Consider the following 26,693-nt stretch of genomic DNA (forward strand, 5'->3'; position numbering starts at 1 on the left):
GGCGGGGCGGAGCGGAGCGGAGCTCACTGGAGGCCCGCCCTTGCTCCCCTCCCCCGCCAGCGGAGATTGACAGGGCTCGGGCACCCGCCCCAACCAATGAGCGCGTCCTGGGGCGGGCCCTGGAACTGGCTGCTCCGGCTACTTAGAGTCGTCGGCGCGGCGGTGGGAAAGCAGAGCCGAGCCGGGACTGTCCAGTGGGAGCAGGTGGGTCGGCCAGCGCAGACCTGGTGGCGCACGGGCGCCGCACTGCACGGTTCGGCGAGGGGTAGAGCGGAGCCGCAGCCCCACGCGCAGCCCGGGACCCACTCGCCATCGCCGCTTCCGCAGCACCCATGGGGACCACGAGACTTTAAAGGAGTTTGGGGTTCCGGGAGCAGGGAAATCACGGGTAGGGAGAAGCGGCATTCTTTGCCTTGGAAACGGTTTTTCTTCGTCCGATTGTTTGGATCCTGTGCTGGGTAGGAGGGAAAGGGGTCTTTGGGCTAAAAGTGGACCTCTCTACACACACACGCTCCCACCCACACCCACACACATACACTGCACAGGCTTTCTCCATCCTTCCCCTGCCTCTTTGTTAGGTTATTTTAGACAGAGCAGCCTCGCCCTGGCGCAGTCCGATTGGCCCTGATGGGGACAAGGCAAGAGAAGTAAGGGGCAGAGTGCACCTGCCTGTGAGGGCAGGTGTGCCCGGGTGCTTGGGCGTACGTGCAACAGCGAGCGTGCAAGTGTGGAGCTGAAATTGTGTACGAATGTGTGGGGTCTAAGTGTGCCAGTGTGTCGTCGCAAAGGTTTGTCATTGTGGGCGTATGTGACATTATACACCAGTATACCAGCTTGCCAGTGTCTGGACTCCCAAGTGTCCAAAATGTTGCTGGTGTCAACTGAATGCCTGAGAATGTGTCCGATTGTCATTGTGCGAGCCTCTGTAAGGGGAGGAAGGCAACCTAGTGCAAAACTGGGAGGTGGGCTGGAGAGGGTGGGGACAGAAATGGGAGCTTAGTTTGCTCCCAGCTCACTGGCCTTAGGCTCCCTTCTCCCTTTCAGCCCACCCCTCCGTCCTTCCTGGGCGTCCGTCTCCCACGCTGCCAGTCAGCGCTGTCCTCCCCACTGGGACCCCGCAAGCTCTCCAGCCAGCCTGGGTGTTTTCTTCTGGGAGTTGGACCGGGTTCCCGGAAGGGGTCGGAAGCTGTGTCGTGGCGTCTGCTCTCGCCGGACCGGTGGCGGCTTCTCCGCCCCACCTACCCCCAGGGAGTCACGGAGGACTGGGCCGGAAAGGGTGACTCCGGTGAGGGCACGTAGGCGAGCCAGCAGGTCCCAGGGGCACTGCACGTCTTGGGGAAGGACACAAAAGAAAGGGGCAGCCAGGACTCTGACGGTGTCTCTGTCTCTCTGTGCCTCCGCAGATCCCCGCTCCTGGCCCTCCCCTCGCCACCTCATTGATGGGCAACCAACTGGACCGCATCACCCACCTCAACTACAGCGAGTTGCCCACAGGGGACCCGTCGGGGATTGAGAAGGACGAACTGCGGGTCGGGGTCGCCTACTTCTTTTCGGATGATGAGGAAGACCTGGACGAACGCGGGCAGCCCGACAAGTTTGGCGTGAAGGCCCCCCCGGGTTGCCCCCCCTGCCCGGAGAGCCCCAGCCGCCACCACCACCACCTGCTGCACCAGCTGGTCCTCAACGAGACTCAGTTTTCCGCCTTTCGGGGCCAGGAATGCATCTTTTCCAAAGTGAGCGGCGGCCCTCAGGGCGCCGACCTGAGCGTCTACGCGGTCACCGCGCTGCCAGCGCTCTGCGAACCCGGAGACCTGCTGGAGCTGCTGTGGCTGCAACCCGCCCCGGAGCCGCCCGCGCCCGCCCCGCACTGGGCTGTCTACGTGGGCGGCGGGCAGATCATCCACCTGCACCAAGGCGAGATCCGCCAGGACAGCCTATACGAGGCGGGCGCGGCCAACGTGGGCCGGGTGGTGAATAGCTGGTACCGCTACCGCCCGCTGGTGGCCGAGCTGGTGGTGCAGAACGCCTGCGGCCACCTGGGCCTCAAGAGCGAGGAGATCTGCTGGACGAACTCGGAGAGCTTCGCCGCCTGGTGCCGCTTTGGCAAGCGGGAGTTCAAAGCGGGAGGGGAGGCGCCGGCCGGCACGCAGTCCCCGCAGCAGCAGTACTATCTCAAGGTGCACCTGGGAGAGAACAAGGTCCACACCGCCAGGTTTCACAGCCTGGAAGACCTCATCCGCGAGAAGCGCCGCATCGACGCCAGCGGCCGCCTGCGAGTGCTCCAGGAGCTCGCCGACCTCGTGGACGACAAGGAGTAGCCGCCTAGGGGCTGCCGGCCCCTCTGCCTCCCCACACTTCGCTCCCTTCCCTTCCCCGCACCAGGACTTCGCAGTTGGCGGTTCTCAACCCCTGCCCCCCAAGCGCGTCCGCTGCCGGCGTCCCGGGCCCGGGCTGCACCCCCGCACCCCCCAGCCAGCGGCAGGAAGTCTCAGGAACTGCCCCAGGGCCGAAAGGGCGCCGCTGCGCGCGCCTGGCCGACAGCCACGGTGGTGGTGACGGTGCTGGGAGACCCCGCGTGCCCTTTCCCCTTGAGATGTAAACCGGGAACGCAGAAGGGGCTGAGGGGAGAAAGGATATGGCCTCCCTCACGAGTCCATGACCAGTGACTGTGGCCCGACCCGAAAACGACCCTCTTCTCAAAAGGGACCATCACCGCCCCGAGCGCGCGAACAGAGACCGGTCGGAGGCGACAACTGGTCTTTTCAGGGCACAGTTCAGCTCCTCTGTGGATGCGTCCCCAGATCGCAGGATTTCCAAGAAATCGAGCCTGTCCCTTGTGCACTTGGGAATAATTCCCCAAGACAGCACTTCGGGATTCCGGGTTATCCTGAGGCTGCCCGGGACTTTTCCAGCTCTCCAGCCCCAGGTCTCCTGACATTGTGTTTCAGGCTGCGGGCTAAGCCAGACAGTGTTTGCCTCCCGTTCTTTCCACCGAGGGAAGCGAACGCCACCCCCACCCGCCTTTGCCTCCGAGTCTCCCTCGCTGGCAGAAGGGAAGCCGACCTGGTCCCGGGAGGAAGATGGCGCAGCGAATTCGGTGAGGACAGCCGGCCCCGCCCCCGACAAGGAGCTCCCTCGTTCACCTGGTGTCTGGGAACTTGAATGTGTGAAGGGCGCTTATTGTTCTGAACCCTTGATTGCTCCCTCCTCGGGCTGCGTTTCAAAAATAGTCATATTTTTAAAGGAGTTGGAGGAGAGGGAGGGGGAGGACATGGCACCATTCCAGAAACCAGCATTATTACAACACCATAGCCAGTATATTTAGTTTGGCTTTTCCTAACATAGAAATCTTCAAAGGTGGGGCAGTGGAAATAAAGTTTTAAAAACGAGAGAGCAGTTTTCCAACTATGTCAACAAAGCCTATCGTGTTGATGTTTTTATTGACCATTTTAGCAACATGCTAATAAAATTTCAAATTGAAATTTTTATTTTCATGGCTTTAATCCATGATAGTTTAAATATTGGGGGCCATTAAGAGTGGATGTAGCTAAGAGCTTAGCTAACATTGCCTTTTCACTCTATTTTTCTCAAATATTGTAAGAATTCTGTTTTTGAATATTGTTAATTTTCTGGCTTTCAACAGCAGCCCTAGTAATGGTGGAGTTGTTAATTAATGTGTATATTGTACTGAATTTCTGTCAGTTAAGGGGTTCACTGCTTTGGTGGAAATTGGTGGAAATTGCTAGCAGGTTCCATGATGTTTATTTTCTCCATGTTGTATATCATTACCATTTCACATTTGCATTTCTATTTTTCTTCCTCTCCTCCTGATCTCCTTAAAAATGAATCTGGAGTTGGTGGCTTTTACCCCCTCCTCTTTAGCCAGTTCCACAGTTCAGTTCTTCCTGAAACCAGGGAAGAACTTGTAGGATCAGGCAAATGTGTGTTTTTCAAAAACTTACGGCTGGGTGTGGAACCCCTTCTGTGGACAAGGATTTGTAAACTTCTCTCCTCCCGCTGCGGCCCCAGCCTAACTGATAGTTACTTGATTCAGTGTGTTAGACACTTATAGCATCTATGTCTCTTTCAAGGGGATTTGTCAAATAATGCTGTTTAACTAATTGTTGCAAGCAATTGCATATTAACAGCTGTGATTTGATTGGACAGCAAGTATTATGGCCAAAGCCAGTTTCTTGGCATTTCAAAAATAACGCAATAAAAACTAGTTGAGGTTAGCTGAGACTGGAAATGCCTTTTTCATGGTACATGATTCACTTCTATTTTTTCTTTCTTTTTCTTTTGTTTTTCTTTGGTTTTCATCCTGGATTCATCCCCTGATCTTAAATCAAAAGGTCAGATCAATGAAATATGAACTAAAGTATTTTTCTTAAGCCTATTGAGTGATTTATTTTTAAAAAAATGTTTAAACGCATATGCTTTTCTTTCAGCACAAACAACAGCAAAACTTTTGTAATAACTAACTTATCTTTGCATGTATGAAGAACTGAAAGTCATTTATTTCCCTTTTTCCTCTTCCAAATAACAGGTGGCAGATCATAAAATGAATTCTTTATTGTATCTACACACTCCACATTCTTTACTGTGTCCTCCTACTGTATCTTGGCTCCCTGCTGTATTAAACACCATCTTAAGCATTTGTTCCTGCGGGACTCCTTCTTGACATTTTGTCTTTCACCTCAAAGTCACTCAAAGGGTGGGACTTCATCAAAAGCAATGAATTAGTCTCCATCACACCGAATACTAAGATTTATTTCCTCTGATGGTACACAGATTTCTCTCTCACTAAGAGGGTCACTCTCATAGAGGAATGTCTTGTCAGTTTTATACTTGCTAAGGCTAGACTGACAATAAAAATGAGTTGGGCAGTTCAATTAGCATCCGTTACTATATTGGCCTATAAAGGATTGGGTTGATGATAATACCTCTACAAATATGCAATAACAAAACAATAGTTATGAAAGAAACTTGAAAGTTTTGCAAGGTTTCTCATATTCCTGTTGAAATTATCATTGATTATCTCTTTGTCAATGTTAGTAAGGTAACCCATGACAGAATAATTTGAGTGATAGTTCATCATGCAGAGGATATGATCAAGATATTACCTAATGGTTTTATCCCGGAAAAGGTGTATATTTTTAGGGCATTGTTAACAATGTGAGTGAAACCAAGATGGTGCAAGTTCCCTTTGCAGGTGGCATGGGCACACTTGGTTTTTGTTATGAGTGAATGTAATCTTTCTGTATTTTACCAGAGTTACAGAAATTACCTGGAAAGTGTCCTAACATTTTAATAATGTTAGGGGTTTCGTTTTGGTTTTAGTTGTCCTCAAGAGACCACAGCTTCACAGTCATTTCCATGATGTTGGGTGTGGCTGAGTTGGGGACTGGTTCTGTTCTGCCTGCTCCAGTGTAGAGAACAGCTATATTTATACTGCATTCTTTCTCAACTTTCAGGTAGTAAAAACAAACTATGATTTAACAAGAGAAAAAGAAAAGACAGGTACTTTTACTTCAAAGAGTGCTTTGGTCCACTTTTATTTAAACCAAAAATCAAATAAAATAAGGAGGAGGACTGGGTATACTTTAAACGAAACCAGTCCTGAAATGCTGTTATTCTCAAAATACATTCCGAACAAAAACAATATATAGAATTTACATATGTTGCATTTTTAAGTATGAGTTAAATTGATATAAAGTGTTCCTCAATATTAAAAAATGTAAGCCATTGTAATGACAGTATTTTCAAAAAATAATAATATATATTATAGTTAGGAAACACTTGTGCCAGATTAGACCATGAAGCATAGAAGCACCTGTATGACTTACTTGTTTGTCTTTTTTTTTTTAACTTTAATGTTTACCTTCCCCTATGTTTAATTTTTCTGTGGTGAATACTTTTGTTAGAACTTGGCTTTTTTATTTTTCTTGGAAAAATATGCTATTAGTATTTACAAAATAATGATTTACCTGAATAAGCCGTATATACTAAAAGTCTTCAAACATACTTTATTGACTACTTATGTTTTGTGGTGCGCATCAACATCCCTAAGAGTTAAATGTCTTAGTCATCTAAAAAATGGGACAGGGTCAAGTTCCAATGAAATTAATACTAATTGCACAATCATAATACAGCAACCTAATTTTCTTTTATTCATAGGCATATCTTTAAAACTTTCTTCTCTTTTTTGAACAAATGAAGAGAATCCAGTTAGTTTTTGCCTCTCAGAGGTGATTTGCCACGTGCACAAAGGGTCTGCAGGTGAAAAGACAGACTTTTGTGTTTCTTGAAACATCAAAAACTGAATTTAGAGAATGGTTATCTAACACTCAAGTCAATGTATTTTTTTTGAAATTACTAGCTATTGGTATAATATGCATATATGTACATATTTACGTATACATAAACACATGTGTACATTTACGTATATGTAAGTACACATTCATATACATGTATACACATGTATATATATATCTGTGTGCACATACATTTTTGCCTATAGCTAGCAATTATTTCATTTAGATACACAAACACACACACACATACAGGCTACTTAAAAACAAAATGGAGAGTGATTTGAGATATACAAAAATAGGAAGAAAAACCCTGGCAGTCATATAGCTAATGTATAACTGGACAGCAAGCAGCTACTCGTAAAGCTAACAATAAACAAAAAGAAAATGTGGGAGTTATGCAATTAGTTTTATTCTCATTTTTGGAAAAATATGTTCCTGATTTCTCTAACTAAAAAGAAAAAAATTCAAAGGAAAGCTGTAAATATTAGGAAGTAACTGAAAACTAAGAAGAAAGATAAAGTGGGGAGGCTATAAGATGATATAATGAGCTAATAAGCTTTTCAACAGGGGACACCTGTTCTCCCTTCTAACCGAAGACACTAAAGAGAAGCTAAGATCCTATCTTTCAAACATTTCGTAATTTATAAAATCCCATTATTTCATAACTCAAAGTTTACCTTTGAAGTTGTATGTTTACCTCATTTGAACTTGAAATAGAAGAGGTTTACGTATTTGAATAAGCTGGGAAAAAAAAGGAAAAATAGTCTTCCCCGATCTTGTCACTGACGGTGACACTGCTTGTAATTACTGTATTTTTTGGCAGAACACTCAGATGAATGGCTTCCTATGCTATGGACTTTTATCATCCTTTTTGATGGCTGATAGAACAAGCACACAGTAGGTACTCCATAAATGTAAGACTGTGGCAGCAGTCGAGTACAAGTGCTTCTCACTAATTCTTAGTTACCAGGAAACCAGAAAGCCCATCACTTGCCTTGCCTGCAAAGGTGAGACTAAAGGAATTTCTCTAAGCAAAATTGGCAGGGTCTTTCCACCTCAAAAGGCTCATGGAAGTACACCTTATGGGGCTTAAGGCTAATTTCAGCTGAAGGGTATTTGGAATATTTGATTTGCTTCTAGCAGAGAAAACAAAGAATCCAGGAAAAGCAGAAAATGTTCTCTTGTCATTCAGTCAGAAAGGGAAAAGCAAACTCATAGTTCCAACTGTAACTTTCATAACTTCATCTCCCATTCACCTCAGGGAGAGATTTTTCTCACATGAAGTCACAAGATTATTCCTTCAGAAGGAAGCTTATTGTAGCGCTTGTTAAAAATTTTCTTCGGTTTATAGGAATAGATTTACTAGATGTACACTTAACTCTGGGAAAATTAGATTTGATGGAATTTGGTCATGGGTGTTTTTATAAATACACATTACTCATTGATATATTAAAATATTAATTGCTATGCCTCTTGGATTTTATAATTCAATTCTTAATATCAATATGAGTTGTGAACTTTATTTTTTCCAAAGGATAGATGCCTATGAAATACTAGGTATTAATAGAATCAATGTCATAAATTTCAAGCATAAAATGAATGCTTCAGAAGTTACTTTGAGCATCATTTAATGTTTTAAAAAAATTGAAAAAGCTCATATAAGGCTATTGCTTATATGTATCCTAAGGAAATTCTTGCCATCAGTGTGTGATATAGACATTAATGTTCTATCTGAGAGCTTCTTTATTATAAGTACACTGACATTTGCTTTAGCAAGTACGTTATTATTCTAAATTCAGTTATTTTCCCCATGACAGTCCTATGACATACCAGCTCTTTGCTCACTTCCAAGTCCACTGTAGATTTCAGATTCTGCAAGGGGGTGAGCAGATCTAGGGAGATCATACCCGTGATGACTTTGAAAAACATGTCTCAACTCCCAATAGCACTCACTTTATTTCTTCCCACCTTTCACTTCTCAGTGCAAGTGTCTGCCTAGGGGGTCTGAGCTAAAGGGAAGCAAGGCTCAGAGGTAGGACTGCCAGATTTAGCAAATAAAAATACAGGATTCTCAGTTACACTTGAATTTCAGATAAATTATTATTGATTTTAGGATTATTGTGTTAGAATAAATATGTTCCCTGCAATATTTAGGTTGTTTGCACTAAAGCTTATCTGTTTATCTGAAATTCAAATGTAACTGCATGTCCAGTATATTATCTGGCAACCCTTCTCAAGGATAACTTTATCAACTCTAAGAAGCAACAGAGTCCCCTGACGTTTTGGAGCTGGCAAAGGACACACCCCCTACCCACAGCATTGAGGTCCTGTGAGATTTTCCATGTGTCTTTTAAGGCCAGAGTCAGATTCAGGCCCAGGAATGAGCACATTGTACAGGAGAAGCCTCAAGAGTTCACAGCCCCCATGATCATTGAGAGAGAGTTGGTTGTGTGTATGTGTGGGTGCGGATGGGTAGTTGTTTCTTTTACTGCCTTGATTCTATTGTATAGGAGACACCATCCTTTACCTGGGGATATGATAAATACTTTCCTAGATATAGTCAGGAATGCTGTATGCTACTGTTTTTTATCCCACCTGCTATTTATTCCAATTGGATTGTCACTTTACACCTGGCTATTTCTATAACTTCCACACCTGTCTCTACCCCTCTAGCTTTTCTATCCAAACACCTGTGTCTATAGCGCTGTTTCTAACCACAGAGTCATCACTGCCAAGTAAAGGCTGAGCTCCTTAGTGGGGCAGTCAGCGTCTTCCGTGGTCTGGCCCCTATCTTCACCAACTTGCATTTCCTTCAACTCTCAGCTTACACTCGGGCCACACAGGACTTTTGGTAGAACATGTAGTTTTCATTCATACTTCCTTGGCTTTCTGTGTTGTCCCCTTAACCTGATTACCATTCTAAATTCCTGAACAGCAAACTCTTACTCATCTATGCTTTATGGCCGGGCTCCATGCTAGCCCCTCAGGTGGCTTTAGTCATTTTCTTTTGTAGTTCCCACTGTAGTTTGTTAACACCCCCAGACTCTCTCTTCAGCTACAAATACCATTTATGTCTGTCTCTTCCTAGGTCTATTGGGGAAGGCTCTGTGACTCGCTCTTTTTTTGCTGCTGGGAAGTCTAACACTTGCAGTAGGTGCTAAATGAGAGTCTATTCACTCAGTGGAGGAACTGGGGGAGGTATGTGAGGAATAATGCCCAGCATCTCTCTAGGAGGTAAACCATGGTAGGAATGGGCTAACTGTGCGTATCAACTTATACAAGATCCTCCTTAAGAACCATACAGCAGAAATTTAGTTTCTATTTAGAAAATAAGCTGGAATGATGTGAACCTTCATTGTGGTATATTACACTGCAAGTGATGAGAGATTAGCTATACAGAGTTTAAAAGATTTCTCCATCCTGAGTATACTGGTACAAACATTTCTTCTTGAATGAACTTTATGAGTTTCATTACTATGGAAATACAGATTTTTCTCTTCTTGGTCATTTAATTTCTGCCCAGGTGAGGTAGCTTTGGGTGTTGCAAATTTCGAAGGCACCTGAGGTTTGATTTGCAAGAATTAAAGATGAGACCAGACATTTCTTGATTAGATCACTGTAGTGAATGGGCTGTAGACTGCCAGAGATGTTCAGTCAGTGAAGAAAGAGTCTCCTGAAAATTCAAGTACTGTTTACCTTCTGGAAAGTAAAATCTCTCCCAATCTTAGTAAGCAAATTCACCTACATTCACCTACAGCGTGTATTGGGGGGGAAAAAAAATCACTTTGCCTGACCTTCCAGTAGGGGGAGCAGAAGAAAAACAGCCTCCTTTGATTGACGGTTGGACCTCCAGGCGGCTTGAACAGCTAGAATAATTTGAAATGCAATTGAGCACTGAGAATGTAACTACATTAATGTCTTATGAAATATATATGCTTTTATATTGATGTCTTCCTTGGAACTCCTAGGAGGAGCACCCCTTACTTTTGTAGGGAGTTATTCTCTTAGCACCTCTGGACATTTAATGTAGTTTAATCTGGTTCTGGACATGGTTAAGCTTACCTGTATCTAAGACAAGCTACTTTAATTTGGGATTTTAAACCACGATATCCTGTTGAGAAAAAAAAGTGTCAAAATTCTAGAGAACTTCTTTAGAGTGAAATATTATTACTAATTTGGGATTCAAATCCAGGTAAATAGGGGTTCTGGTAAAACATTGCTTTTGCCCTGAGAGCAATTTCCAGAGTAGACAGTGGAGGAGATTTTTCATTATTCAGCCTCACTATTCTGATGTCAGAAATCAGTGCTCCTTGCATGTGTCTGCTTTATTTGTGTATAATTTTATAAGACAGGATCTATGAAAGAAAATGGGAGGAGAGGTAGTTACTCCATCCTTTACAGGCCAACAAAACAAAGGCTCTAAACCCAGATTAATTCTGCCTATGTTACTTCCTTACAGCCTTTAAGGGCTTTCTAGAACTCATAAGATAAAATCCAGACTCCCTGGCAGCACGCAAGCTCTGCTCCAGTCTGTCCCGTACTCCCCTCCTCCAACCCCAGCTCCCAACCTCTGAAGCTTTGCCCCCTGATCTCCACAGTACATTCTCACTGGGAGGCATCTGTACTGGACCACCTACCTTTCCCCAAAAGCCTAGTGATTGTATGCCTTTGCTCAAGCTGTTTCACTTGTATGGAACATTCTTCTCCTCTCCTTGGCACATGTAAAAGTCCTGCTGCTCCTGAGTCTTGGTGAGAACCCTGTTCACTTACCAACTGTTCTGTGAAGCTTCTCCTTTTCCTAAAACATCCCCTACAAAAACAGCTAAAACTAGCCAAATTCATCCTCTCCCGTTTGAACTTCTGATGCAGCACTTTCTTCAAACATTTCATGATCATGCCACCCATTTAATATTCCAGTTTTCATCCCCTAAACTATGTCAAACATAATCTATTTAAGTGAATGAGAACCTGATTGCCTTCTGAAACAAGTGTGAGGAAGGTGTCTTGACACTTTGATCTTTGATTGGTTAGTAACTAGTATCTGGTCCTTAGTAGGTCCTCAGTCAATGCTGAGTTAATTATCTGAATCTCATTTAATTCAAAAACAACTATTCTACAACAAGAACAGTAAGTTATATTTTGAAATTAATGTCCTAGTGGCAGATAAACTCCTTAAACATCTGTTGGGTCCCTAATAAAGCCAAGCTTTTTTTTTTTTTAATTTCACGTGGATACAAAGCATAGTCTAGATTTCAAGAATGACATAGAACAAAGGAGACAGGCCCACTATTAGCTATAATCCGTTACAGCCTGGAATATAGGTAATTACCCAGGTCTAATTTTTTAAAAATTACCATAGGAGGTCAAAGGAAGAAACATTTGAAGATATACATCAGCTTCAAAAATCAGTCATTGACTGGCATAGAGTATTTGGATGATTCTTCTGAGATAATTACACAGTTTTGTTAACTTTTTATTCTTAGGTGGAAATATGGATAAATATACCTTCTTGTTATTTAAATATAATAGACTATCTTCTGTCATTGTATATTAAATACTATTTTTAGGGTGAGTTTGGTCTTATGAAGTCTGTAGAAGTACAGCTTAAATGTGTTTAAGTGAAGTCCTCTTGATGTTGAACTACCAAGATCAGATTATTAGCATTAGATTTACCAATTAATTCACCTCCCGGTGTATATTTGTAGACAGGGTCTTGATTGATAGATGGATTGGTTGCCTAAGATTCAGTTCACAGGGTTGGGACAGGTTCTTTAATGGGTAACTGTGAACATACAAGAGCTTCTGGGAAGGGGGCTGGACCCAAAGCAGAGATGAAGTCAGAGGATAGCCTCACCCAAGGAGAGAGGTTGAGCTGATAGACAGGAAGACAGGGCCACAAGCCAGTGCTGAGGAGCTAGGGGAGCTACAAAGGGAAAGAACAAGCAGGATGTTGGAGCTATGAGGACAACTCTCAGATGCAGTGTACAGAATGTTTCAGGACCAAGACCCTTTTCCAAAGTAGAAATAATAATTGAGGTGCAACAATTGCTAAAAGAGAATTAACAATTCTAAAAACTGGTATTGGCTCACAATCTATATACATATTTCAATTTTAAAGCATATTGTGTTTAATTTAAAATGGCCTTCTGAAGGAAAAAGCAAAACAGAAAACCTGTTAACTTTGACAATATTCTTTCAATATAAATAATTGCATTTCTTTGAAGAAAAACAAATCTGAGCTTCTTGTCCAAAGAAATCTTGAATTTGCTCATGTGTTTCCAATGGCCTTTGGCACATAGCATCGGCTCTCTAAATGCCTCTAATAACTACAGTAAATGTCTCTATGAAATTCGGCACATCATACAAACGAAATGTTCTTTCTTGTGTGCAATTCCCATTTACTTTCAGAAGGAGAAATTCCAGATTATATACAAAAATTGATAAGTTTGCCAAAATATCCAGGTATATGACCGTCAGCTACTGGACTACAATTCCTTAATGTTAATGAAATACAAAGACAAACAGCTGACTTTATGCATTTATTTTAATAAGGCTGTGAAAACAGTCCATTTACAGGGTACAAACCCCTTGTCTTTTAAAAATGCTAGACGGAATCTTTTAATAAATTAAATTTATCTGCCTGTCACATCTGTCAAATTGACAAGAACTCTCAAGGAGTATTGCTGATGTTGTAGTTCTACTTTTCCAATAGGATTACATTTGGAATTTAATAAGGGCTGCTTAGAGGAAGAATATCCATCAGAGTAATTTTAAGTAACAAATATTTAAGTCTCCAACCTTATAGGACCACAATGATTTTGTTTCCTTTGAAAAACCTTTTATTACTTACAAGAGTGTCCTGAATATCATATTTGCTTATAATGATGAAATAATGTAAGGAGACAACTAAGTCTACATCATCAGAAGAATAATTATTGACATTTGCTCAGAAATGTGTAGCTTACATAGTCAATTGTCCTCATGACCAACCTTGTGTCTGTCAGGTCTTACTGTTCCCAGCATACAAATAGGGGCACTGAGGCTTGGAAGGGGAAAAACACCCAACTCAGTATCACATATCTTGAATTTAGTAGAACCAGCACTTTAACTCAGGGATTCTGATCAAAACATTACATCTGTCTGAACCTTATAAGATTTTCCTGGAATAATCAAATGTCTCCCTTCACCTTTTTCTTATAGAACAAAACCCATTTAATGTTTTCAGTGAATGCATGGGAGTATTTATATCAAAGTTCTAGTAGTGGCCACTTAATAAAGATGAGCTCTTAATTTTTCAAAATGATCTACCTTAGAGAGGTAGGTATCAGGGTATTCAAAAAGGCAAATCCATTCAAACTCTGGACCAATTGTGTAACACACACTAATCACCTATAATTGATATCCAACCTCCCGGAATGAAAGTCTCAAGTACATGTTCAAATATCAAAATGGAATCAAGCCTCAATTTTCAGATTCTTTTGTTTTTCATCCTCAACTTTAGAAACAGATGTGCATCTGTTGGATAATAGTCAACGCATCTGTGTTGGTAACCAGGGGTCCAAGGTAATTCTCAAAGGACTTTTCATTTATTCATCAATAAATACTATGCTGTTGATCATGTGTTGGGAAAAATGTCTTTCAAAAATAAGCTGAACAAGAGAAAAATGTCAATGTATAGCATGCTTTTGGTTTCTTATAAGAAGTTAAATATTCTGGATAAAAAGCGTATTTGCAATTTTAATTAATTTTAATTAAAATTTTTCCAGCAACAACCTGCAATAGTTGTACAAAATAATGACTCTTTAGTGAATGGCCAGGCCTAACAACAGGGTAAGTGACATGAGACAGGCCAGGCACAAATCTGAATGATAGACCTATTTACACATATAAAGATCCCTATTTAACTTAGCTAGGAGAGCATTACCATGAGATGCTGCAGTAAAACAAGTTACCCATGAGCATTCTCATGAAAAAATATCTGGTATCCATTTCTAAATGAGATTAGTTGTTCCTCATGAACCATGAACTCACTGGAGATCAAATTAGACCCAAATAAATGAAACTCACTCAGTAAATTGTCTCGGAGAAAGATGGTATATGGGAAAGGACATTGGACTTGAAAAACACATGGCTACACATCCAGCTCTTTGCTTCTGGCTGTGTGATCTTAGACTAGTCACTGCCCTGAGCCTCTATCCCTCAGCCTTTTAACAGGAGACTATGAACTCTAACTCACAATGTTAGGATGAAGTTAATTAAATGTCTATAAACCTGTCCACCCACAATGCTTTGTACATAAAAGGCAATCAGCAGACATTAGCTGAATTAAGTTAAAATACTAAGTGAATTTTCTTTTATCACTGAGATTGCAGGTTTCCTAATTTTTGAATGTGTTTTATTTGTCTCCACTTAGGTGATAAATCTTTGGAGAGAATGAGTCTTCTCTTACTCATTTTTTAACCCCCTTAGCAGAATTTCAAACATGAAGTAGTTCAAACACTTCTTGATAAAAGTCAAAGGGCAACTAAAATTGTATTCAAATAGAGGTGCTCTGAGGACAATGAAAATGGGTGTTTCTTAGAATGAATATATGAACTACTTGCTATGGACTCAATATGTGTTTTCTCCCCAAATCCATATGTTGAAATCCTAACCCCCAAAGTGATGATATTAGGAGATGGGGCCCTTGGGAAGTGTTAGGTCATGAGGGTGGACCCTCTCATGAATTGGATTAGTACCTCTATAAAAAGACACTTAAGACATTGCTTTTTCTCTCTATTATCCATGTGAGGATACAATGAGAATGTAGCAATCTGTAACCATTAAGAGGGCCCTCACCAGAACTTGATCATGCTGACACTGTGATCTCAGATTTTCAGCCTCCAGAACTGTGAGGTATACATTTCTGTTGTGGATAAGTCACTCAGTTCATGGTATTTTAACCCAAATGGACTATGACACTCTTCTATTAAAGGAAGTACAAATACTTCCTCCTAATATTTTATTCAATGACTGCATCTGAGCTGCACTGAAAGTCTAAAAATAGTGCCCACAGCTGTGTTCCCATGGCCAGAGGGTTCTCCAGGCATTATCCTCCTATCCTTCACTGAGAGCTATTGCACTCTCATCTATGTTCTGTTTTTAAGGACTTCCCAATGCTTACAGTTAACTTCTCCGCCCTTTCAACTGAAAACTCTATTGGAAGGTTTATCTCTGTTGTATATTGGAGGAAGATCTTACACGTGTGACTCTTTATTATAAAAGTTATGTTTTTATTTGTGTGTTTACTCAGACTTTTAAAAGTGAGAGGAAATTGTATAAATATTGTATTCGTCAGTCTGTAGAGGCTTCAGTTCCTCATAGACTCTGTCTCCCCTTTGGAGCCTCTGCCTATTTCATTAGCACAGCAGTTCTCAACCTTCTTGGTCTTAGGGCCTTTAAATTACTGGGGGGGCCAAAGAGTTTTTGTCTATGTAAATTATATTTATCAACATTGCCATGATAGAAATAATACTAAGTTTTAAAATATTAACACATTTTAAAATACCAAATCACAAACCTATTACCTGTTACATAGTGATGCTTTTTATAAAAATAACTATATTTTCCAAAGAGAAAAGTGAGAAGAGTGGCATTGTTTTACAGTTTTGCAAACTTTTTTAATGACTGTTTTAATAGAAGACAACTGGATTCTTATGTCTGCCTTTGCACTCAAACTGTTCTCATATAACACATCTTATAAACTTTGTCAAACTCCTGTAAACACTTGTGTAAGAATTAGAGTAGAAAAGCCAAAATGGTAGAATTGTGAAAATGGTTTTGAGCTTGTGCATCCTGTAAAAGAGTCTCAGGGACCCCACAGGATTCCAGACCACACTTTGAGAACCACTGCAATGAGATCTTGCCTAGCTTTCCAAGTAGCCTCCAACTAGCTTTTCCTGGTGCTCATACTCAGGACGTCCATCTGCCAAATCACCACATCAGTGAAATACACATGCAACTGGCATGAAGTAATACAATCAAAGCTATCGTGTTTTTTTTAATCCTACATTTATTCATGAAGGTAGTTTCTCCCCTGTCACTGGGTAAAGTCAGGCCAGTTCATTAACTTTTTCTCTTCTCTCTTAGGTAACAGAAAGTTCTATGGTGCTCCAAGTTGCAGAAACAAAATCTCAAGTGGTGCTTGGAAAGCCTATACCCTTCAAAGAGTCCATTTACAACTTGATTAAAAGTCCTGGGACTTGCCTCTTTCCCAGTGGGAACAGTTTTGCCTGTCTTCACTTTTTGACCTATGTTGATAACTCTAGACCCCACTCCTCTAGAGCATGTGTGTGTGAAGGGGTTGGGGGAGGGGTGATGTAGAGAGGATGCTGGAGGAAGGCTGGTAAAGCAGTCAGGAAATTTATGACTTCATTGGAACTTTTAATAAAAACATTGTGTTTTTCCTGTGCCTGGCAGAATTTTAGAACTGGATCTCTGTCTCCTGGATGCTCTTAGGAGACTCACCAAGCACCAATCCCTGATATTGCAACTGGACCCCTCGACCTGGATGAATGTATTCTTTTCAGCAACCATATGCTCCCTCCTGTTACCAGGTAAGGTAAGAAGCAATTCCTCTGCCTAGCAGCTCTGCTGAGTGAAATATCAGGAGATCCCACGCAAGCTTTCTCTTGCATGTAGCCTATATCCAGCATGGGAGCACAGGCTAATCCTGCAGTTGGCCAGCCTCTTGTCCTCTGGATATCCTGGGAGTGAATCCCAATGAAGGAATCTCCAGTGGTTTCCTGAAGCCCTTTGTGCTAGGCCTGAGGTGAGACAGAACTGCCCCATCTTATGCCCAGGAGACCTGGGAGGACTCACAGTGTACCACTGTCCTCAAAAATTCTCTCTCCCTGTAGGCTGTGGTCTGAATCTTTGTGTCTTCCTAAAATTCATATGTTGAAATCCTAACCCCCTAGGTGATGATATTAGAAGGTGGAGCCTTTCAGGAGTTGACTAAAACATGGGGGAAAATCCCTCACAAATGGATTAGTTCCCTTCTAAAATAGGTCCAAGGAAACTTGCTCACTTCTAACACCATGTGAGGACACAGCGAGAAGGCACCATCTATAAGCCAGAAAGCAGTCCCTCACCAGACATAGATCTGTTGGCACCTTGATCTTGGACTTCCCACCCTCCAGAACTGGGAGAAATAAATGTATATTGTTTATAAGCAATACAGTTTATAGTATTATATCATAGCAGCCCAAACAGACATTGTATTTCCTCAATGTTGGTTTAAGAGTTGTCTAAACCAGTTTCCCATTATTATACTGTGGATGTTTCTAGCTCTCAGTATAGCATTCCACCTCTTTTCTATCTCTAGTGACTTAGTCAAAGCATCTAGTTGAACACCCTGTTATTTAAAGAAACCAGCATTCACTGGCCCTTCCCAGTTCCAGGGACTCAGGTGGCTACATAATTTGTCTTGTGTCCTTGCACTTAGGAAAAGTACTGACAGCTCGTAATTGGTTGTATTTCTTAGGATATTTGCATTTAAACTAGAAGTAATGCTTTATTTTCTTGGTATAATTTGTCTTACATTTTTGAAAGTAATAGCTATTCATTAAATTACATTTGAAAATGCAGGAAGAAAGAAAAAAATTGTCTATAATTCTACCACTCATATAAAACCACTATTCACATATGTGTACTTTCCTCTATTAACCTTTCAAAGCATATCTCAATTTTAATTGTATTCACACAAATACAATTTTATATCATACATTTTACTTATTAATATGCTATTAGCATCACCAATGTCAATATAAACTCCATGTAAACATCAATTTGATGGTTGCAAAGTATTATATCTACTGGATATGCCATGGCTTATTTAATCACTGTATTTATTATTAAATATTTGCATTGTTTACACTGTTTAGTATTGAAAACCATGCTGCAATAAATATCTTTGGATATATTTTTCTTTATTTTGGGTTATTTCCTTAGAATATATTTCTGGATATGGAGTCACTTAGTAAATGAACATGAAAGATTTTTAGGATATACACATACACATTTATGTGCATATACACACACTGTTTTGCAAAAAGCTAACATATGCCTATGTTCATGGCCTATCACAATCATTGATCCGTGAAATCTCACATTCTTTATTGATTGACTTCTTTTTATTTATGATCTTAATTTTCATCCCCCTCATCTTCATCATAGGACCCCAGTCTAATTTGCTTAATATATATCTCTCTATTTGTACATCATCATATTAGTAAGAATTTTTGTGTGTACATACTGTAAATGCACACAAATGATGATGATGTGCTATGGATCTCATGGTGTTTCTCTTTTTTTCACCTAGCCCTCGGTTTTTAAGATCTATTTACACCACAGATCCATCTCAGACTACTGAGTGCTGCCTGATTTGCTTCTATGCATCCATTATGCTGTACTTCTCTAACTAGTAGGCTTCCCTGGACTGCATCTAGCTCTGCACTACAACAAATAGCGCTGCTATAATTTTCCCTGGTCCTTGCCACCTCATGGGTATGGTGTATATATGTGTGTGTGTATATATATAGATACATGAGAATGCTAGGCCATAAGACATACATACATCTATCTGTACTAAGTACTGCCTGATTGCTTTCCAGAGTGATTCCTCTAGTCTGTGTTCTCAGCAGCTGTGCATATGAGTCTCTGTAACCACAGTTCCCATCCATACTTGGCATTATCCATCTTCCTAATTTTCCCACTCTGGCAGTTGGAAAGTGATATCTCGTGGTTGTTTGCATTTGTATTTCCCTAAATACCAGTGAGTCTGAGCATCTTTTCATATGTTTATTAGTCATTTGTGTTTCTCTAATCTGATTTGCCTGTTTATATCTTTGTCCATTTATCTGATAGGGTTTTCATTTTTTTCTCATTATCATAAATATTAATAACATATTTTACATTTTTGATAGAATTTTATATTTTTTTGAGAAAATCTTGTGGTTTTGTTTAATAGGTTGATTCACAGATGTTTTTGTTATATCTAAGTTGAATGTACATATTGTAAATTGGTGATAAATTTATTTTTTGATAAATGCTATTAATTTTTATATATTGATTTTATTCCAGTAGTCTTGGACCTTTCTTTTTGTTTAACTTTGTCAGTTCAATCATATTTTTAAAAAAATAAATTCTGCACATTGGAGGCTGAGGCCGGTGGATCACAAGGTCAAGAGATCAAGACCATCCTAGCTAACATGGTGAAACCATCTCTACTAAAAATACAAAAAATTAGCCTTGCTTGGCGGCATGTGCCTGTACTACCAGCTATTCGGGAGGCTGAGGCAGAAGAATAGCTTGAACCCGGGAGGTGGAGGTTGCAGTGAGCCTTGATTATGCCACTGCACTCCAGCCTGGGTGACAGAGCGAGACTCTATCTCAAAATAAAATAAATAAATAAATAAATAAAGTCTGGTTTTTCCCCTAGAAATTGACAGAAGCTCTTTAGAAATTGGGAAAATTAGCTCTTTGCCTTAACAAGGCAAATGGCTTATTAGCCCTTTGTTTGTGAATGTGTTACAATTATTTTTGCCTATATTTTTGGTGATTTTGCCATACCATTATGAAATAGAATGTATCAATGTTTTATTTTGTATCCCGCTTACAAAGGCCCTTTTTAAAGAAATTATCTTGTGCTTTATTCTAGTAGGTTTATATTTTCATTAATTCAGATTTAAATATTTCATTTATTTGCAGTTTATACTGTTATAAGAAGTGAGGTATAGATCCAAATTTATTATCATATTGGCTACACAGTTGAATAAGCCCTCTTTCCCTATTGATTTGAAATGTCCTATTTATCATATTCTACATTTTTTCATCTATATGTGGGTCTATTTCTTAATTTTATATTATTTGTCATTGGTCTATGTTTTAATGCTTTCGGATTAGGCCATAAAAATTACTGTAGCTTTAGTTATTATTTTAAAAGCCAGTAGGACTGATCATCCCTCAGGATCTCCTTTTCACAATTTTCCTGCATAATTTTACTTAAATATTTTATTTCATTTTATTTGTTTTACTACACTGACTAGAACATCCAGTATGAGATTAAATAGAAACCATGTTAACAAGTACTTTCATATTGTTCCTGATATTAAAGAAAGAGCTTCTAAAGTTTCAACATTAAGTATAATGTTTACTGTAGATTTTTGGTAGCAACTCTTTATTAAGCTAAGAAAGTTCTTTTTATTTTTTTTTTTATTATTTTTTTTTTGAGACAGAGTCTTGCTCTGTCATCCAGGCTGGAGTGCAGTGGCGCGACCTAGGCTCACTGCAAGCTCCACCTCCCAGGTTCACGCCATTCTCCTGCCTCAGCCTCCCAAGTAGCTGGGACTACAAGTGCCCACGACCACGCCGGGCTAATGTTTTGCATTTTGTTTAGTAGAGACGAGGTTTCACCATGTTAGCCAGGATGGTCTCGATCTCCTGACCTCGTGACCCACCCGCCTCGGCCTCCCAAAGTGCTGGGATTACAGGCGTGATCCACCGTGCCCAGCCGGAAGTTCTTTTTATTTCTACTCTTCACTACACACCAACCACAAAGTAAAGTTGAAAATACTGACAATACCAAGTGCTGCTGAGGATGTGACGTCCCTGGATCTCACATACACGGTTAATGGGCATTTAAACTGATAACAACAGCTTTGGGAAGTTTCTGCTAAGCTTGGAAATACTCATACATTGTGACCCAGCAATTTCATTCAGTTATGGATCTTAGAAATGTGTACACAGGTGTAACAAAAAATGTGTACAAGAATCTTAAAAGAGGTGTTATTACTCATAGCAAAAGACTGGAGAAAACTCAAATCTCCAACAGTACAGTAGACAAATAATTTGTGATGTATTCATATAGTAGCATACTCTACGGCAATAAAAGTCTTTGAATTGGTCGGGCGTGGTGGCTCAAGCCTGTAATCCCAGCACTTTGGGAGGCTGAGATGGGTGGATCACGAGGTCAGGAGATCGAGACCATCCTGGCTAACACGGTGAAACCCCGTCTCTACTGAAAAATACAAAAAACTAGCCGGGCGAGGTGCGGGCTCCTGTGGTCCCAGCTACCTGGGAGGCTGAGGCAAGACAATCACTTGAACCCAGGAGACAGAAGTTGCAGTGAGCTGAGATCACACCACTGCACTCCAGCCTGGGTGACAAGAACGAAATTTTGTCAAAAAAAAAAAAAAAAAAGTCATTGAATTGCTCTTACATGCAACAATATGATGAATCTCATTAACATAATGCTGAACAAAAGAGTACATAGTACTCTGCTGACATCAAATTTTTAACATAACAAAACTAAGCTATGGTGTTATATATAAAGATAGTGGTTACTTTTGCATAGAACACAGTGAATAGAAGAAACATTAAGGGCCCCTCTGAGGTGCCAATCACATTCTGTTTCTTAATCTGGGTGGTAATTATATGGCTGTGTTTTTATTTATTTAAATACGCTTTTAAAATATTTGTTTATTGAATGAATAATTCAATAAATGAAACAATGAAATCCAGTGTAAATTAAATTGAAAAAGACTCTTGTATTAGAAATGAAGAAATATGTTTGTTTTGTTTCATTTTTGCCTTGTTCTCCCTATAATGAGCTATGAGATCTTTCATTGAGTCACTTTTCCACTTTGGACCTCTGTTCCTTATTTCTCAAAATTGGAGACTGAATTAAATGATCTTTAAATATCCTCCAAGTTCTAAAAGTCTATAAGACCTGTTTCAGATGTTACTTACATTTATAATTTTTATGAACTTTTATTGAAATAACTGGTGTTTTTTGTAATTCTTTATATTCATTCAGCAGCTTCCCATTATCCCTTGGCTTTCCTAACAGCTTCCCATATGATCCTGTTAATACAAACTGCCTGTGCCAATCAATAACTATTTTTCTCATTCTAAGTTAGCTTCTTTTTCTGGTTTATACATCCATTTTTAAAGAATATCTTAGTCCATTCAGGCTGTTATTAAAATAACGAACTATCATAAACTGGGTAGCTTATAAACAACAGAAATTTATTTTTCATACTTTGGAGGCTGGGAAATCCAAGATTAAGGCTGTGACAGATTAGGTGTCTGGAAAGGACCCTCTTCCTCATGGACACCTGTCTTCTCACTCTAACCACAAATGACAGAAGGATTGAAAGGTATCTCCAGGGCCTGTTCCATGTAAAAACGAATTCCATTCATCTCCCCAAAGGCCTAATCACCTCCCCAAAGTCCTATTTCTTAACATCCTCACTTTGGGGTTAAGGACTTCAACATAGGAATTTTAGGAGGACATAAACATTCAGAATATAGCAGAGAGTAAGCTTGACACAAATCTTTCCCCATATATTTTTGTACCTACAAAACTGAGAAACAGCTCTAGTGACTCTGTCTAAATGACCAGCTCGTTTTGTTAGAAGACCACATTCTGGGCCATAAGGGAAATCAGTGAGAAAAATTCCAAGTCTTCCACTGATGGTTCTTGATCAGATAGGACTTAAGACACCAATACTATCCTACCCACTATTCCCGTGACAAAAAACTATTAGCTATATGCCATTAACCACTCTCCCTGTGTATAGTAAGAGCAAGTCTAATATTGAGTTCTCTACACAGCTTCCAAGAATAAACATTATTTATCTTGCATCTTGGTGTGACTAGGTTCTGAAAAATGAGGTGTAAACAGGAGTGATGTTCAGTTTCCTGCCTGAGCCCCGGAGGGATGAGGTGTGCCCCTCCCAACTCTATTTTCTCTTTCTTGCTGGCTGGCATGGAGATGAAGTACTGTACAACTTACGACTTTGTAGACAAAGAGAAAACTCTGGGAATGTTCGAGAAAATGGATCAAAAGGAGCCTGGGCTCCTTAGAGATTCAAAGCCCACAGCTGCCATCTCCGTGGCATCTTCAGCCTTTTTGGAAGAAGCAAAGAAATTTCTGCCTTGTATATACCACTGTTATTTTCAATTTTTGTCACAAGGTACTGAAACTATATACTAACCAATATACTCCTTAAATGTGTTACTGGAACCATTACTAGTGACTTTCTATAACATGCAGATTGAACTAGACAACTGCACTATCCTCTTTCCTAAAGTTTTTAAGTTTAATGTTAACATTCAAGACAGGACTATTCTTCCTCTCTTCTTAACTCGGCTCTGTATCTTGCAAGAGGCCAAACACTGTAAAAAAGAAAATTCAGCATTGGGACTGATACTCAAACTGACCTTGAGATACTAACAAATGACCCAATTTATCACAGTCTAGGCTTTTTGGAGGACTATTTTCAGAAAATACCTGCGAAGGAGAATAATTAAAAGTGTAGGGGTCAATAATCTGAACTCATTAATAGCATTCATTAAGAAAACAAAAAGCATGGCTCTTTGGACTGGATAGTTAAAGGTGTTTTAAAATTCTCTTCTTAGAGAAACAGCGAATGTCTCTTGTGGTAAAGACCAGAAAGAGAGACGTGGAGAGATGTAAAATTAAGAAAAGAACGAGAAATGCGTAAATGGTCAGAGATGTAGAATATGTAAGGCATAAACACAATATATTTTGCAAAACTGATCCAGCTTATGGATAATAGATTACTTAAGAACATAGATATCCTTTCTCATACTTATTGTTTGCTACTACTGCCACCAAGGGAAGAGGACACAGAGGATACTGCACTCAATTGTTATTGATTCAACATTTCCTATATGCTGAGCTTTCTTCAGGAGGCTGGTGAACAGAATAAAGTATCTGCCCTCATGGAGCTTACACAGGGGAGACAAACAATAAGTGAATACACAAAAATATATCAGATAAGTATCCATAAGTGCAACAAATAATTTTAAACATAAGTGCAACAAATAATTCTAAAAGTCCAATAAATACATAGTGAATTATGTGATGGTGAAATGTGCCGTTTTAGAATGAATGGCAAGGCCTGCCTCTTTGATCAACTGATATTTAAACAGAATTTTGAATAAAGTGAGGGAGTGGCAGAGAGTCATATCTAGCAGAAGGCTTTTCCAAATAGAGGGAACAGTAACAGAAAAGGCCCTGAGGGTGGAGAGAACAGGATTCTTTCAAGCACAGACAGCAAACCCATCACAGGAATGCTGCCACTGTCCCATCCTCCACCCAGCCATGTCCAGGGAAGATGACACAGGTATGAATCCCTGCACTTCTCACTGAGCTAAGACAGGTTCAGAGTGTTTCTGAACACTAAGAATAAGTGCTAAGATGAAAACCGTTTCTTGTCACTGCCTTACAGGCTAGGCTTCTCAGCTCCAGACCATAATCCTATCTTCAGGTTGTTTGACTTTCCAGTGTCACTGACACTATAATGGATATGGTTGGAAGGGGGGGATAGGAAAGTCACCGGGTTGGGGATACGTCATTGATTAATTTCTTATACTTCATACTATGCAGTATTGCTATGTATCAGACATTCTGCTAAGTCTTAAGGATACAGAAATAAATTATTTCATTGTGTCACAAATCAGAAAGATGTGGAAGAAAAATCCTTACAATGTAGTGAAAAGATACTGTGAGAGCTCTGAAAATCATACGCCTAATTTGATAAGTAATGGAGCATTGCTAGGAAAGGACTCATGGGAAGTGGGAATGGCAAAGGCTTTAGGACCAAATAGTCTTTTGTTCCATTCCAACTGTGTCACTTTTTTGCTAGCTGTGTGACTTTTGTGCTATGAAATTTACCTCCCCGAGCCTAAGATAATACTTGCTAATCATGTGGTCATAAAACGTAGAAAGAGGCCCTGTGAGCACATTGCACAGAGGCTAGCACGTAGGAGACACTCAAATAGTAGTTTTTATTTTTAACAAGTTGACATAGATGCAGCATTTGTGAACACTGTTGAGTGTTTAGATTGCCAGATGCACACAAAAGAGGAAGCAAGATTCTATGTATTTAATCAAAGACACATGAAGAAAAGTGTAACATCTATTAGTTTTAACTTGCACTAATACAAAAATCATATGCAAATTGATTATATGATACTATTGATCATAAAATACATCCCAATATTAGAGATGTTAAAATATGAAAAACATGCATCATTGAATCACTAAAAATTTACTGACATGTTTTGGTTTTATAGCTGGAATGCAAGATATAGGTGAAAGTGAAAGTGAGAGAGGTTGGATAAGCAAGAAATAGTCATGAAGTATATTTTATATCAGATTGAGAAGCCAGGACATGATCCTATGGGCAAAATCAGAGTGCCCTGGAAGATTTTAAGTTCTGAAGAGGTAGAAAAAGGTTGGAGGTATGGTGGTATGGATTAGAGAAATGGCAGGCCACAAGTTAAGTAGGAAATATGTGGCATCCTTTAGACCAGAGATTATCATTTTGTGTACTACAATAACCTGTGAAGACTTTCGAGGAATGTGATAACTTTTGTTTTCAATCTTTTTTTTTTCTTTTTTTACCATGATGAATCTAGTTAGAAATATATTGGCTTTATAAATCTTTTTCTTTGACGTAAGCATTATTTAAAAATATGTCCCTTAATTTCCAAATATTCTATAGGTATTATTTATGATTTCTAGTTTAATTCTAGTGGAAAAAGAGAGTATATACTGCATGAACTCAATGCTTTGAAATGTGTTAAGACTCTATTTATGGTCCACGTAGTGTATCTTGGTATACGTGTCATATACATTTCAAAAGAATGTTTTTTTCTGCAGTTGTTTAACATGATGTTTTATATATGCCTATAGGATCAAGTTATTTAAAAGTGTTACTCAAATCTTCCATGTCCTTAATGATTTTTTATTTATTTCTGCTATTACTGAGAGATTTCCTTTTATCATTTTGAAATATCCCTCTACCTCTGCTTATACTCCTTGTCTAGAAGTCTACTTTGCCAGACATTATACAGCTACACTATCTTTCTTTTGCTTAGTATTTGCATCCTACTACTTCCAACCTATGTGTAACACTGCATAACTATGCCTTTTTAAAATCTATTCTGAAAATATTGTGTTCTAATTGGAGGGGTTAGTCCAATTATATTTAATGTAATTATTGGTATGCTTGTGTTTTAAGTGTAATATCTTGCTGTTTTTCTATTTATTCCTTCTGTTATTTCTTTCCTGTCTTTTTTGAGTTAATGAAATATCTTCAGAATTCTACCTATTTTATTCATTGAATTTTTAGCTTTGTATAATTTTCTATAGTTTGAGCTAGGAATTTTGGCATTGAATTAAGATTAGATTACTTGGCCAGGCACAGTGGCTCAAGCCTGTAATCCCAGCACTTTGGGAGGCTGAGATGGGTGGATCACAAGGTCAGGAGATCGAGACCATCCTGGCTAACACGGTGAAACCCC

The 26,693-nt window shown here is 39.9% G+C and overlaps 2 protein-coding genes across 4 annotated transcripts; both read left to right on the plus strand.

The window, feature by feature from the left end:
• Window positions 1–139: 139 nt before the first annotated feature.
• On the plus strand, window positions 140–4,655 carry FAM84A (family with sequence similarity 84, member A). Of its 3 annotated transcripts, XM_011942061.1 has the most exons (3): window positions 151–388; window positions 1,045–1,285; window positions 1,404–2,318. In XM_011942061.1, the coding sequence occupies exon 3, from the start codon at window positions 1,440–1,442 to the stop codon at window positions 2,316–2,318; it is 879 nt and encodes a 292-aa protein (XP_011797451.1). In that variant the 5' UTR covers window positions 151–388; window positions 1,045–1,285; window positions 1,404–1,439. The 3 variants fall into 3 exon arrangements, with proteins under 3 accessions (XP_011797450.1, XP_011797451.1, XP_011797452.1); XM_011942060.1 differs by lacking the exon at window positions 1,045–1,285 and having other exon boundaries at window positions 140–388; window positions 1,404–4,655; XM_011942062.1 differs by lacking the exon at window positions 1,045–1,285 and having other exon boundaries at window positions 179–458.
• Window positions 2,544–18,278, plus strand: LOC105511844. Its single transcript, XM_011942059.1, has 2 exons — window positions 2,544–3,097; window positions 16,773–18,278. Exons 1-2 carry the CDS (start codon window positions 2,656–2,658, stop codon window positions 16,778–16,780), a joined length of 450 nt encoding a protein of 149 aa, XP_011797449.1. The 5' UTR covers window positions 2,544–2,655; the 3' UTR covers window positions 16,781–18,278.
• Window positions 18,279–26,693: the final 8,415 nt, after the last annotated feature.

Source organism: Colobus angolensis, unplaced genomic scaffold, assembly GCF_000951035.1.
Source record: "Colobus angolensis palliatus isolate OR3802 unplaced genomic scaffold, Cang.pa_1.0 Scaffold205, whole genome shotgun sequence".
Taxonomy (NCBI): Eukaryota; Metazoa; Chordata; class Mammalia; order Primates; family Cercopithecidae; genus Colobus; species Colobus angolensis.

Bases quoted from the DNA above. Each gene is read 5' to 3' on its own strand.
- FAM84A (XM_011942060.1), top strand. From the start codon at position 1,440: ATGGGCAACCAACTGGACCGCATCACCCACCTCAACTACAGCGAGTTG.
- LOC105511844 (XM_011942059.1), top strand. From the start codon at position 2,656: ATGACCAGTGACTGTGGCCCGACCCGAAAACGACCCTCTTCTCAAAAG.